This window comes from Psammomys obesus, unplaced genomic scaffold, assembly GCF_907164565.1.
Source record: "Psammomys obesus unplaced genomic scaffold, mPsaObe1.curated_primary_1811, whole genome shotgun sequence".
Taxonomy (NCBI): domain Eukaryota; kingdom Metazoa; phylum Chordata; class Mammalia; order Rodentia; family Muridae; genus Psammomys; species Psammomys obesus.
In genome coordinates this window covers 14,439,755-14,452,015 of record NW_026596051.1, presented here as the reverse complement: position 1 = coordinate 14,452,015, position 12,261 = coordinate 14,439,755, and the positions used below count along the sequence as shown (strand labels likewise).

Sequence of the window (12,261 nt, the reverse complement as noted above, 5' to 3'; positions counted from 1 at the left end):
TTGAATTTCTCCTGAGTATCAGGATTACAGTTATGAACCACCCCCACCCCAATTTAGGCCATATGTGTTTTTCCCTGATTAAAGGTGAATGGCTGGATCCCACTGTGGAAGCCACATAACAGGCTTACTCCTGCCTTGGAAATAGACGGCTACTGTTCGCTTCCACTGACCCATACACAAGCAGATGTTAAGGGGCTGTGAATGACTCATTCCCAGAAGAAATGAACTCTCCTTTGTTTTGTTCTCTCTCTCTCTCTCTCTCTCTCTCTCTTTTTAATTGGTGTGGGAGGGTGTGTTACAGCACTTGGAGATCAACTTCCAGGAGTTAGTTCTTTCTTTCTACCATGTGAGTCCTAGGGATTGAACCCAGGCTATCAGCCTTAGCAGCAGGGATGTTTTTCCACTGAGCCACCTCACTGGCCCGTCCGCACCATCCATGCTCGTGTTGTCAGACTACCCTGCCAGCTAGGAAGATGAAGCCATGCATCAGTGCATGCCTTCCTGCTGAATAGGCCAGGAGCTGGCACACGGAGCACTGTAAGTTTTAGGACAGCTTGGTCTACAAAGTGAGTTCTAGGTCAGCTAGGGCTACACAGAGAAACCCTGTCTCAGAAAAAAAAAAAAAAAAGAAAGAGAGAGAGAGAAAGAGAGAGGGAGGGAGGGAGGAAGGAAGGAAGGAAGGAAGGAAGGAAGGAAGGAAGGAAGGAAGGAAGGAAGAAAGAGAAAGAAAGGAGAAAAGCTGACAGCTGTAGCCTGGGAGGAGGCCAGAAGTGCGAGCTGAGAATCAGCACACTGATGATGGGAGGGCCGGAAATGCCTCCTACCTTCTGATAGGCATGCAGCTCCTTCAGGGCAGCCAGCTCTCTGGGGCCCTGCGGCCTGTCCTCTTGGTCTCTGTGATCCCATCAACACCTTTAAGGAGCAGAGCAGTCACACGTACTGCCTTTTGAAGCCATCAGCCTCTCTTGGCACTATGGGCTTGAAGCTCTGGTGGGCATCTAGGAGCCCAGTGCTCAGCTCCACATCTATGTTCCTCAGTTGCAGCCCCAAGACTAGGAGACTGTTCTTGGTTCCCATGTGCTCTGAGACGTCAAGTCCTCCTTTGGTTGTGCACTCCACTCTTCTTCCCTTGTTCCTTACAGGTCCAGCTGCAGCTACTGACAGCCATTGTGAAGCTCTTCCTGAAGAAGCCAACAGAGACTCAGGAGCTGGTGCAACAGGTCCTTAGTTTGGCCACTCAGGTAGTAACCCCACCTCCCTGCTTCTTCCCACACTGTATCAAAAGAAGCTTTATTTCTAGGAGTCAGTCTCCCTCTAACCTCCCAGGATAGCATATATCAAACTGATGCCAGAGTAGCCTGAGATCTCTGACTCCTGGGAGCCATAGTAGCAGACAGATCCACATGGGATGGCGTCACTATGTAAAAGAGGGGATATGTGGGAACCAAAAGTTTTGCTGGAAAGTTCACTGAAAGGTAGGGGAATGGAGACAGGAGCAGGTATGAACTAAACAACTAAGGAGACCCACTTAAAGTTGGGGCCTGGGGTATGCCCCTTAAGATGGTTTAGGGACAGGCCTTTGGGTATGTTCAGAATTGTTGGATAAGATGGGTATGGTGGTACCTGCTTTTAATCTCAGCACTGGGGAGGCAGAAGTAGGCAGATCTCCATGAGTTCAAAGCTCATCTCGTCTACATAGTGAAATCCAGCATTAGCCCTGTCTCAAAAAAAAAAGAAAAACAAAACAAAGAATTGTTAGATGATAAGGCTGGTCTATTGGAGGACCCCATTCTCTCATCTGGGAAGGAATTCCATAGCTTTTTCCAACCCCACCCCGCAAGGACTCAGACAACCCGGACCTTCGGGACCGTGGCTACATCTACTGGCGCCTGCTCTCCACGGACCCTGTAGCTGCCAAAGAAGTGGTGCTGGCTGAGAAGCCCCTCATCTCAGAGGAGACGGACCTTATTGAGCCTACACTGCTGGACGAGCTCATCTGCTACATTGGCACACTGGCCTCTGTCTACCACAAGCCACCCAGCGCCTTTGTGGAGGGTGGCCGGGGAGTGGTGCATAAGAGCCTGCCACCCCGAACTGCCTCGTGAGTACAGCTGGCCACCATGCATGCAGGCCTTAGACTAAGCAAACTAAGAGCTGGCCACCTGCCAGTGCTAACTGCACACTGTGTGTCCACTCCATCACCCCATTTACTCCTCTGAGTTGCTGAGACAAAGTGTCCATTAACAGATGAGGGTGGTGGTTGTGGAAAATGTGGACCGTTCAGGACCCCACAGCTGGCAGAGCTGACTTCTAGTTCCAAAGACCTGTTCCTACTACCTCTGTTGCTCCTGAGTGTCTGGTTTGATTCAGTGACAGTCCTTTGCATCTAGTTTCATGAGCCAGAATATGCACAGCTGGCTCATCTCATGGAGAGCTTAAAAAGTAAATGGGGGGAGGGGGGGGGGCTGGAGAGATGGCTCCAGAGGCTAAGAGCACTGGCTGTTCTTCCAAAGGTCCTGAGTTCAGTTCCCAGCAACCACATGGTGGTGGCTCAAAACCATCTATAGCAATATCTGGTGTACAGGCACACATGGAGGAGGAACACTGTATAAATAACTAATAGATTTTTTTTTTTTTAAAGTAGGTGGGACTAGAGAGGCAGAGAGACAAGTCATATAGATTTCCATCCCTGCCTCTCCCCACAGTGAGGAGACCCAGAGCCTGTCTTAGGGAAAGATCTTGGAAACTAACACCTCTTTATCTTTCCTAGAACCTTCTGACATTTCCATCCCACCCGACCCTTTCTATGTCCAACAGGAGTGAGAGCACAGAGAGCCCTGAGACAGCCCCAGCTGGAGCACCCTCTGGTGATCAGCCTGATGTCATCCCTGCCCAGGGTGACCTGTTAGGTGACCTCCTCAACTTGGACCTTGGCCCCCCAGTGAGTGGCCCACCCTTGGCTGCCTCCTCAGTGCAAATGGGAGCTGTGGATCTTCTTGGTGGTGGCCTCGACAGCCTGGTATGTTCTAGGTCCCTTGGGTGATGTTACTAATGATCTTCAGAGGAGCAGACTCAGATGCTCCTTTGTGCCATCAGCCAGGGAGGGTATGTTGAATCCTCATTCTGCCCTCCGTGGTGATCGGGTAGCCCCATGCTTAGTCACCTGCATCCTGTTAGGATGTTCCTAGCTTTGAGGAAGCAGGCCTTTGTCCGCTCACACTCAGGCTACTGTCTGGAGAGTAGCCCAGCCAGGCCTACAAGGAAAGCCCTTCTGCCCTTTGAAAGAGATGTGGTAAGCCTGGCCCAGGCTCCCCTCAGGCACCTAATAGGGCTGGGCAGCAGCAGCTTCTTAACCTTTCCCTTGGTGTCAAGCCTAGCCATGAGAGATCCTAGGACAAAGTACAAAAAGTTATGGCACAGGTCATGGGGATGCCTGGCTAAAGCCATGAGAAAAGGGTTGTATCCTTCAAAGAGGTGAGGCTCTGCTCTGGACCTTAGAACAGACTCATCTCAACTGGAGCCACAGTTAACTAACCTCTCTCTCTTGTCTCATGTTCTTTCCTTGCCTTTCTTTCTGCATGTCGCTGCCTGTCTCTTCACCCTGCCTGCTTCTGCTTGGAGATGGGGGATGAGCCTGAAGGGGTATGGTTCAACCCTCTTGTCACCAGTTCTTCATCTGTGCTGGACCTTGGCCCCCATGCCCACAAAATTTTCAGTGTCCTTACCACCCAATGATAATGATATCATCCTAGACACAGCTGGCCTCAGGCCTGAGCATCTGTCCTGGAGGAGAGTCCTGTATCTTAGTACTCTCCTCCCAGAATGTACATACCCCTCGTATGGGTGAATCCTCTCCCAGAGGTCACTTCCTGAGCTTCAAGACCTATGGAACTCAGGAGTGCTCAGCCTCTCTTTTCCGCCTCACGTGGTCTTGTTTCTGCTAGTTAAGTTGATGTAGAGGGTGGTCCTGTTCTTACCCCACTCTAAGAGCAAGGTGACTGTTCTCCCGGGCTCCTGAAATCCTCTCTTAATGTCTCTGGTTGTTTGCCAGATTGGAGACACCAACTTTGGGGCACCTCCAGCACCAGTGACCACAGCAACAGCAGCACCAACCAGACTTGGAGCACCCATCAGCAGTGGCTTAAGTGACCTCTTTGACCTGACCAGTGGCGTGGGCACCCTTTCAGGATCTTATGTAGCTCCCAAAGCAGTAAGTCCTGTCTCTCCTGGCTGGAGCACAGAAAAGGAACTGAATTGAGATTGGTAACGCTTCCCACTGAACTCAGCCCCATGAGGATGGGCCGTGAGGCTGAGGGGTTCATCCCTCTGTCACCAGTCTTCGATTCTTATTGTGTTCTAGCTGTGCTGCAGTGTCCTGACAGCCTCTGGCATGACCGCTGTATGACAGCAATGCCTTGTCCAGGTGGCACACTTAGCATTTGGTGAGAAAAGATGGAGAATGCATTGCAGGCTGTTGCCTGTGGTAAAGTCTGAACAGGAGGAAATACCTGGGCTTGTCAGAACACCAGTTTTCCAAACTATTAGATCCAGTGCCTCAGACACAGAGAATTTGTCTCTGAAGGAAACTGATGGTCCATATAACCTGTCTACACATGGAAATTTAAAGAAAACCATGTCTCCATCCGTAGATAAAGGAGAAGAAAGGAAGAAAATACATAAGCCAGTGTTACAGACACGAAGCACTAGCTGCCCTAGAGGATGTGTCAGTGTGTTGCCATGACATGGCATGGCATGGGTGGCGTGGCTAGTGGAACTGCTACTTTTCTAAAGTGGCAGCGGACTCTCAGTCAAGCTCTCAGCAGAACAGGTAGCAGGTGTGGTGATGTAAACCTATAATCTTAGCACCTGGGAAGTCAAGGCAGGAGGATCAAGGGTTCAGTGTCACCAGGCATGGTGCTACATGTCTTTAATCCCAGCACTTTAGTGGCAGAGACAGGCAGATCTCTGATCTTCAAGGCCAGTTAGGGCTGTATAGTGAGACCCTGTTTCCAAGGTGGGGTAGGGGTCATGGGGGAGGTATGGTGGTACACCCCTCAGGAAGTAGAGGCAAGTGGATCTTTGCGAGTTCAAGGCCAGCAGCCTGGTCTACATAGAGAGTTCCAGGACAGCTAGGGCTGCATAATAGAGAGACTTTATCTCAAAAAGAAAAGACAAAACAAAAAACAGAAAAACACAAAACAAACTCCCCCTGAGTTAGTCTTGGGGACTTCTGTGTGTTTATATATTTCTGCAAATGTAAAGAATGCACAAAACAAAACAAAAACCTGTAGGGATGCAGGAAAATTGGAATTGTTCCATGGCAGAATGCTCAGCATTCCTGTCTCCAGTCCCCAAAACATAGTACCTCCCCCTTACCTCATCATGCTTCCTGAAGAATGACCCGTAAGTACCCAATGTGCTCCTGAGGGTGTATCATCACCCACCAAGAACATTTTGCTAGACTAGAGATTCTTGAGGCAGAAAGCCAAGCCAGGCTACGGGCTTAGTCGTGATACGGACTCAGCGATGGCCAGTGGAAAGTTCTAAACTGAATGATGAAATGGTGTGATTTACAGCATTTGAGCTTTGGCCCTAGGGAAAGGTATAGAGTTGCATAGAACCCAAAGGAGACTATTAGGGTGCTCCTAGCAGCCTAGACAACACCAGCTTTGGGAGCACAGACACAGACAGTGACATGAAAACTTTCTCAGTGATAGGAATGGCAGGATGTGAAGGGGCTGACGCCGTTCTGATGCAAGTAACCAGACACTAATAGGTACTGAATTGAAGCCAGGGGTAAGAACAGCTAAGTTTGAAAGGTAAATGTTTTTGCCTGGAACTAAGAAGAGCACAGTGTGGGTCATGTTACCTATGCCAGGGAAGTTCCACAAGGACACATATGGCCTGTCCTTTCACAACAAGGTCACAATCTGCTGAATCTTCATCTCCTGAGGTGCCCACCTCAGGGCTTTAGGGGTCTACCCACAGAGGCTGTTGTTATGGGAGCGGTGAGTAGCACCTGCACTTCCCTGACCTGGCCTCACCTGCAGAGGTGGTGGCCAGTACCCCAGGCAGGCCCCTTCCAGGCTTGGGCTTTGAGAAGACCACATGACAGCAGCTCTGCCGCCTGCAGTAGCAGGCTTGATGCCAGGCGCGCAGCAGCCTTCCACAGCAGCAGCCTACAGGGTCCTCCTACAGCCATATGTTACTGTTATTCATTTTATGGTTGAGAAATCTGAGTGCTTTTGCCCATGGCCACGTAACTGGAAAGTGACAGAATCTGGAATTGAATGCAGGGCGATGACACTGTAGTCTGTGCTTCAACTTCTGTGTCACCGTGCACAGAGTGAAAGCACTTACATGCCTTCTGTTTCTGAGACAGAGTCTTATCATGAGATTCCATGCTGGTCTTGATCTTGTGGCAGTCCTCCTGCTTCAGTTTCCAGAAGGCTAGGATTGCAGACAGCTACCATGCCTGGCTGTATACTTTGTAAAGTCACAAGTCACAGTCAGAAGGACCAGAGAGTACAGACTGTGACAGAAACCACAGATAGTTGCCTACTACACAGATTAATAACACCACGTGCCAGGCCAAACTAGACTCATTAAAAACCTAACAACAGCCATACTTGAGAGGTAAAGGCAAGAAGATCAGGAGTTCAAGGCCAGCCTAACTATGTGAAATCAAAACAAGCAAGCAAGCAAACACATTCACCTCTGAGTGAGATCACTCAAAGGGTAAAGGCATTTGCCATTAAGCCTGATGACTTGAGTTCAATCTCTGGGCCCAATACAGTAGAAGGAAAGAACTAACTCCCACAGGTTGTCCTCTGACCTCCACGCACATCATGGCATCTGCATATATACACACATGAAATAAATAGAAAGAAAACCATTTTTAAAAAGTTCATCAATAGGACATAGTAGTACCCATCTCTAATCTCAGCATTAAAAGGCAGGGGGATCTCAAAACAAGAACTATTGATGACATGGGGATGAAACAGGACAGAATCCTGTAGCATGGTACTCACTGGATACTCAGCAGCCGTGAGCTGGCCTTCCACATGTGCATAGGTTTTAACTGATAACATCACTGCTAGTGTGATAGAGATGATGTACCTGGTCACACTTAATGCTGGTGATGCGAGCTGCCGGGACTGTGCTAGAAGTAACCAGGAAGGCTCCTGGAGGAAGAGTCCTTGCCATAGGACAGGACTTTGCCACCTCCTTAGTCACTGCTTCCTTCAGCAGTAGCAAGTTGTCTATATGTCCTTCACAACACTATTACTGCTGGTGCTGTTTGTCCTTCACACAGATTCCCCACCTGCCTTGGGTTTAAGCTCCCTACACATAGAGCATGGCGCTTCCTGTATATGAGAACTTCAGATTGGTCCAGCATGGATTAGCAGCTAGTGACGGTTGAGGGGTCAGCCAGTCAGTGAAATTTAGTTCTGTTGGGACTTTCTTAGGAGTCTATGAGTCCACAATAACCCTCAAAGTGCAGGGTCAGACATGACATGGTGGTTGGAAGAAGACTAGTTCTGCAAACACAAGAGGCCTGCTAAGATAGAGTCATGAGCCTGGTCTGAGGGAGTTGATGCCTGGGGCTTAGCAGCTTTCTGAGTGTTCTTATACTCCAAGCCTTGGCTGGTGGGATCCAGAGTGATCAGAACCTGCCAAGTGTGTGGACAGAGAAGAGCTTTCCCACTGTAGGAGACAGCAGAGGAGAGGGGTAGAGGGGTCAAGATAAGCCCGGAGTAGGCCCCAGTCTGTGAATACTAGTGCAAGGTGGGAAAAGGTTTTCCGGGGTTCATGATCATGTGTACATTTCACAGTATGATTCCAGATGCTGTGAAAAAGAGGAAAGCAAGCTGGGCAGCCAGCTGGGTGAAGCTAGAGTACCTTGAGAAGCAGGAGCGCTGAGGGCAAATGTGGACAGGGGTTAAAAAGGCTGTGTGTAGCATGAGGGATGTGTACACTGGGCTACTTTTGGAAGATGTCTGACAGAACTGTAGCCTTTTAATATCAGGAGCCCAGTAAGTAGCAGTCAGGGGAAACAGAGGCCCTGAGAGGCACCTGCACATCTGAAGGGTGACACTTGAAGCTGTCCTTCATAGGCAGGATTGATTCCTGCAGGGTACTTAGCGAACACCCTGTGCGCAGAGCAGCGCATCAGGCCCAGAGCTACCCGTGTGGATGGAACATTGAAAGGACTCTGTGCAAATAGTAAGGAAAAAACTATACAAGCTCATGAGGGTGGGCTTCCTGATGGAGGCATTCTGTTCCTGAGCCTGCTAAGAAGGGCAGCCAGGACACTGGCAGGCGAGAGCTTCTTTGGTACTATCCATACATACTATCTGGGTCAGGCTGTAACAGCCAAGGAAAGCATCCAGGAGGCTGCTGTGTACTCAGCTCTGACCTTGCCTTGTGTTGGCAGGACTCACCTGCCTCATCACTTTTCTTCAGTTCTCCTCAGAATTACCTTCTTTGACTTCTGAAGATGTCCTCCCTGTCCTCAATTACCTGATACCCAGCTATACCATGATGCTGTCCCTGGGTGGGCGACAGGGTTAGTTTACAGTACATTTATCATGCCTTAGTGGTAGAGGCAGGTTAATCAGAAGGCCCTTCAGGAAAGAGAGAAAGGATCCCAGGCTACCAATGGCTTTGGGGTGAAGAAGAGGCACACAGCCCCTCCTGCTCTCTTCCCAACAGGTCTGGCTCCCTGCAATGAAGGCCAAGGGGCTGGAGATCTCCGGCACTTTCACCCGCCAAGTTGGCTCCATCTCCATGGACCTTCAGCTGACTAACAAGGCCCTGCAGGTCATGACAGATTTTGCCATCCAGTTCAATCGGAACAGGTGAGCCCCTGGCCAAACTCAACAGGAGTGACTTTTTGTCCAGTGTATGGACAAAGTGAACAAGGCATCTCCCCTAACTGGTCCACCATTGATCAAAGGACAGCTTCTCGTTAGAACCCACATCTCCAAGACAGCAACCTACCACCAGAAATGCCTGCCCTGTATCTCCCTCCTGCCTCTCCTTCCAGGCCTCAGTCACTTTTCTACTGGGGAGCAGCTATCAAAAAGTGGGTTGGGTAGTAGGCCTGCCAGCCAGACTCCCCTGAGAGCAAAAGATTATCAGACAAGGACTCACTCTGAGAATGAGTAGTGGCTGCTCCAAGCTCCTTGATATCTCCATGTTTCCTGTATTGCATGTTGGTGAGGAGACACGCCTGCTAGCACCATGAGCCAGCAAGGCGCGGCTCTCTGGGAACCTTGGCAGCCCCTCTTGATGATACCTCTTCCTGAGCGGCTCCAGTGATGAGCAAACTGAGCCTCTAAGAAGTTGACTGAAGGGGCCGCTTCCTCAGGAGAGCCTTGGGCAGACTGGGGAGGCTGAGGCAGTTCTGCCTCTTCTCACAGGACGCTAGAGGTCATAAGTGCTGACTGCTTATAACCAACCCTCTGTGCATTAAACATTCCAGGGTAGCAGATCCAAGCCAAGAGCTGTAGACTCTTGGTCTCCATAGCTACCTGGCAGTCAAGTAGAGTAGCTGTTATTTCTTCCTTGTAATGAGCCCTGCCCAAGGTCACTGATCTGACAGTGATGGCACTTCAAAGCCTGGAGTGCAGAGCCACCATGCAAGCCTGATGTTTCCCTCTGGATTCTAGGCAAGTCTGAAGAGAGCATAGTTTGAGTTTTCAGCGGCAATGCTATTCGCCCTGTAGGAGCTGGGAGCTGGGTATAAGCCTGTCCCTCATTGAGGGTCTCTGACCTCATCAGGAAGAAGGAACTGCCTGTACTTTTGGTTTTTACCAGTTTAGAAATTGGCAGATTTCCATATTACTACTATGGACATACTGAGTGCTCAGGTCATATTCCCCTCCAGACCACTGTGACTCACCTTCCAGAAGTTTCTGTCCAATTGAAGCAGCTTTCCTGGGGGCAGAGCTTTCCTGAACCTGTGGCCTTGTATAACATGGCCAGTTCTCATCCAGACAGTGATGTCTGGTCTTTGCTAGGGCTGTCAGATCCTTCCCAGGTTATGGGTTTTAGCAGTAAATACCTAGGCTGTCAAGAGTTTTCCATCAAGAAGCATGAAGTCCAGGCCCATGGTGTTGGGTGAAGGTCCTGAAGGAAAGGGCAGGGCTGTGCTACGTTGACCTACCAGGATCCAGCCCAGAGGACAAAAAGAAGCATAGCTTAGCCTCTGCCTTTCACCAGACTGGGATGGAATGCTGGTCCCAGGTTCTTGCCTCCTGTCCACATGATCAGCGGAGCAGGGGAGGTCATACACTTGGGAAAGGCTTACTTGATAAAGGAGCTCTGTGTCCATCACCCCTCCTCACTCCTGAGCACAAAGAGCCAACCTACTCCCCTAAGTCCCCTGTGCGGGCTTCTCTCTCTCCAGCTTTGGCCTGGCCCCTGCCGCACCACTCCAGGTACATGCACCGCTCAGTCCCAACCAGACTGTGGAGATCTCCCTGCCTCTTAACACAGTGGGCTCAGTCATGAAGATGGAGCCTCTAAACAATCTTCAGGTGTGTTCCCCCAGGGCTAGACACCCTGTTTCCACTTAGTCTCAGCCATGGGATGGATGCTAGCCATCTCCGCAGAAGGCCTGCTCTTGGCTGCAGATGGACCTGGGTCAGGGGACAAAGGGGCATGGCTACAAGGGAGGAATCTGAGAAAGCCTGCTCAGGACACCCTGCTTGGGGCCTCAGAGGTGGTATAAGCCCAAGAATCAGGGTGCCAAGCCTTGGGACTGACTGAGAACCCCCATGCCTAGGTGGCCGTGAAGAACAACATTGATGTCTTCTACTTCAGCACCTTGTACCCACTGCATGTCCTCTTTGTGGAGGATGGGAAGATGGGTAAGTTGTAAGGGCCTGGGGATCTGTGCAGTAGGACTGCAGCTAAGGAACCTGGGGAGACAAGTGCCTGTAATAAGGGTTAACAGGGCAGCTTTACCTTATGACAGGATCCTCGGCAGATCCTAGGAGTCCCATCTCTGGCTTGCAGGTAGTCTGTGCCCCCTCACTTGTGACTGCTGCTTACTCTTTAGCTTGTCCCATGGGCTGCAAAGAACCAGTTCGGTCACCATACCTGGTGTCTACCTCCTCTGCCGAGGCCAGAACCCTGAAAAGGCTGTAGGGAAGGGCTCAGCCGGGGCTCTGTGTGGCACATCATCCTCCTTGCCATAGAGCCATGTCTAACAAGCAGGCTGCACAGAGATGGAAGAAAATGAGGTCAGATAAGGGAGAGGAGAGGCAGGAAGCAAGGGCATTTAGGAATAAGCCTGTGTCCTGAGATGAAGCAGATGGAGGTGTGGAGAAGCCAGTGCCTTCACTCAGCTTCCAGGTGGCATGTTGGAGACCATTTCCTGCCATGTGATGCTGAGGGGCCACAGTTTGTCAGGGTCCCATTTCTCACCCCATCGCACTCAACCTGCAGACCGGCAGATGTTCCTGGCCACATGGAAAGACATTCCCAATGAGAATGAAGCCCAGTTCCAGATCAGAGACTGCCCACTCAACACAGGTGAGGCCCCTCGTCCCAGGACTCCACTTGTTCTCCTGGTACCCACTGAATGTGGACCTTCCCTGTCTGTCTAACCCTGCAGAGGCTGCAAGCAACAAGCTGCAAAGCAGTAACATTTTCACCGTTGCCAAGAGGAATGTGGAGGGCCAGGACATGCTCTACCAGTCTCTGAAGTTGACCAATGGCATCTGGGTGCTGGCGGAGCTGCGGATCCAGCCAGGCAACCCCAGCTTCACGGTGAGAACCCTGAACCCACTGCCAGGTCTTGACGCTCCAGCCCTGCCCCAGCAGTGCTTCTCCAGATCAGCCTTCCTGGTCTGGGCTGTTAGGAGACTCAGATGGGTCTCTCTGAGCCTTTATGAGAGTTGGTTATTTTTAGTGTTTGGGTTGGTTTTCAAGACAGGGTTTCTCTCTGTAGCCTTGGCTGTCCTGAACTTGCTTTGTAGACCAGGCTGGCCTCGAACTCAGAGATCTTCCTGCCTCTGCCTTCCTGAGTGCTGGAATTGAAGGCATGTGCCACCACACCCAGTGAGAATTGGTTCAACTCAACCCCATCAGGTTATCCAATAAGAAAGCCAGGAACATAAACACACACCCCCAGACAGGGAAATGGTTTCACCAACTACGGGTGTTGGCCCTTCTGCCATATGGTTGTTTGAGTGCCTGGCCAGGGCCACACTGATTTCAGCAGCCCTTGAGTCAGAGCCATCAGAGGAC

General features: G+C 50.6%; 1 protein-coding gene and 1 non-coding gene across 5 annotated transcripts in view; both read left to right on the top strand.

The window, feature by feature from the left end:
• The window catches only part of Ap1b1 (adaptor related protein complex 1 subunit beta 1), a 79,975-nt gene that overhangs the window by 65,787 nt on the left and 1,927 nt on the right, over window positions 1-12,261 (top strand). For 3 of the 4 annotated variants that reach the window (XM_055624257.1, XM_055624256.1, XM_055624255.1), the window contains exons 12-21: window positions 1,143-1,241; window positions 1,842-2,101; window positions 2,818-3,019; window positions 3,622-3,642; window positions 4,052-4,210; window positions 8,716-8,861; window positions 10,415-10,544; window positions 10,793-10,877; window positions 11,458-11,544; window positions 11,627-11,781. In XM_055624257.1, coding sequence (XP_055480232.1) covers window positions 1,143-1,241; window positions 1,842-2,101; window positions 2,818-3,019; window positions 3,622-3,642; window positions 4,052-4,210; window positions 8,716-8,861; window positions 10,415-10,544; window positions 10,793-10,877; window positions 11,458-11,544; window positions 11,627-11,781 — 1,344 coding nt within the window. The remainder of the gene's footprint in view (window positions 1-1,142; window positions 1,242-1,841; window positions 2,102-2,817; window positions 3,020-3,621; window positions 3,643-4,051; window positions 4,211-8,715; window positions 8,862-10,414; window positions 10,545-10,792; window positions 10,878-11,457; window positions 11,545-11,626; window positions 11,782-12,261) is intronic. The other variant, XM_055624258.1, reaches the window with a different exon arrangement.
• On the top strand, window positions 9,275-9,371 carry LOC129689172 (small nucleolar RNA SNORD125). The gene has a single exon (XR_008722043.1). It is a non-coding gene; the product is annotated as a small nucleolar RNA SNORD125 (small nucleolar RNA).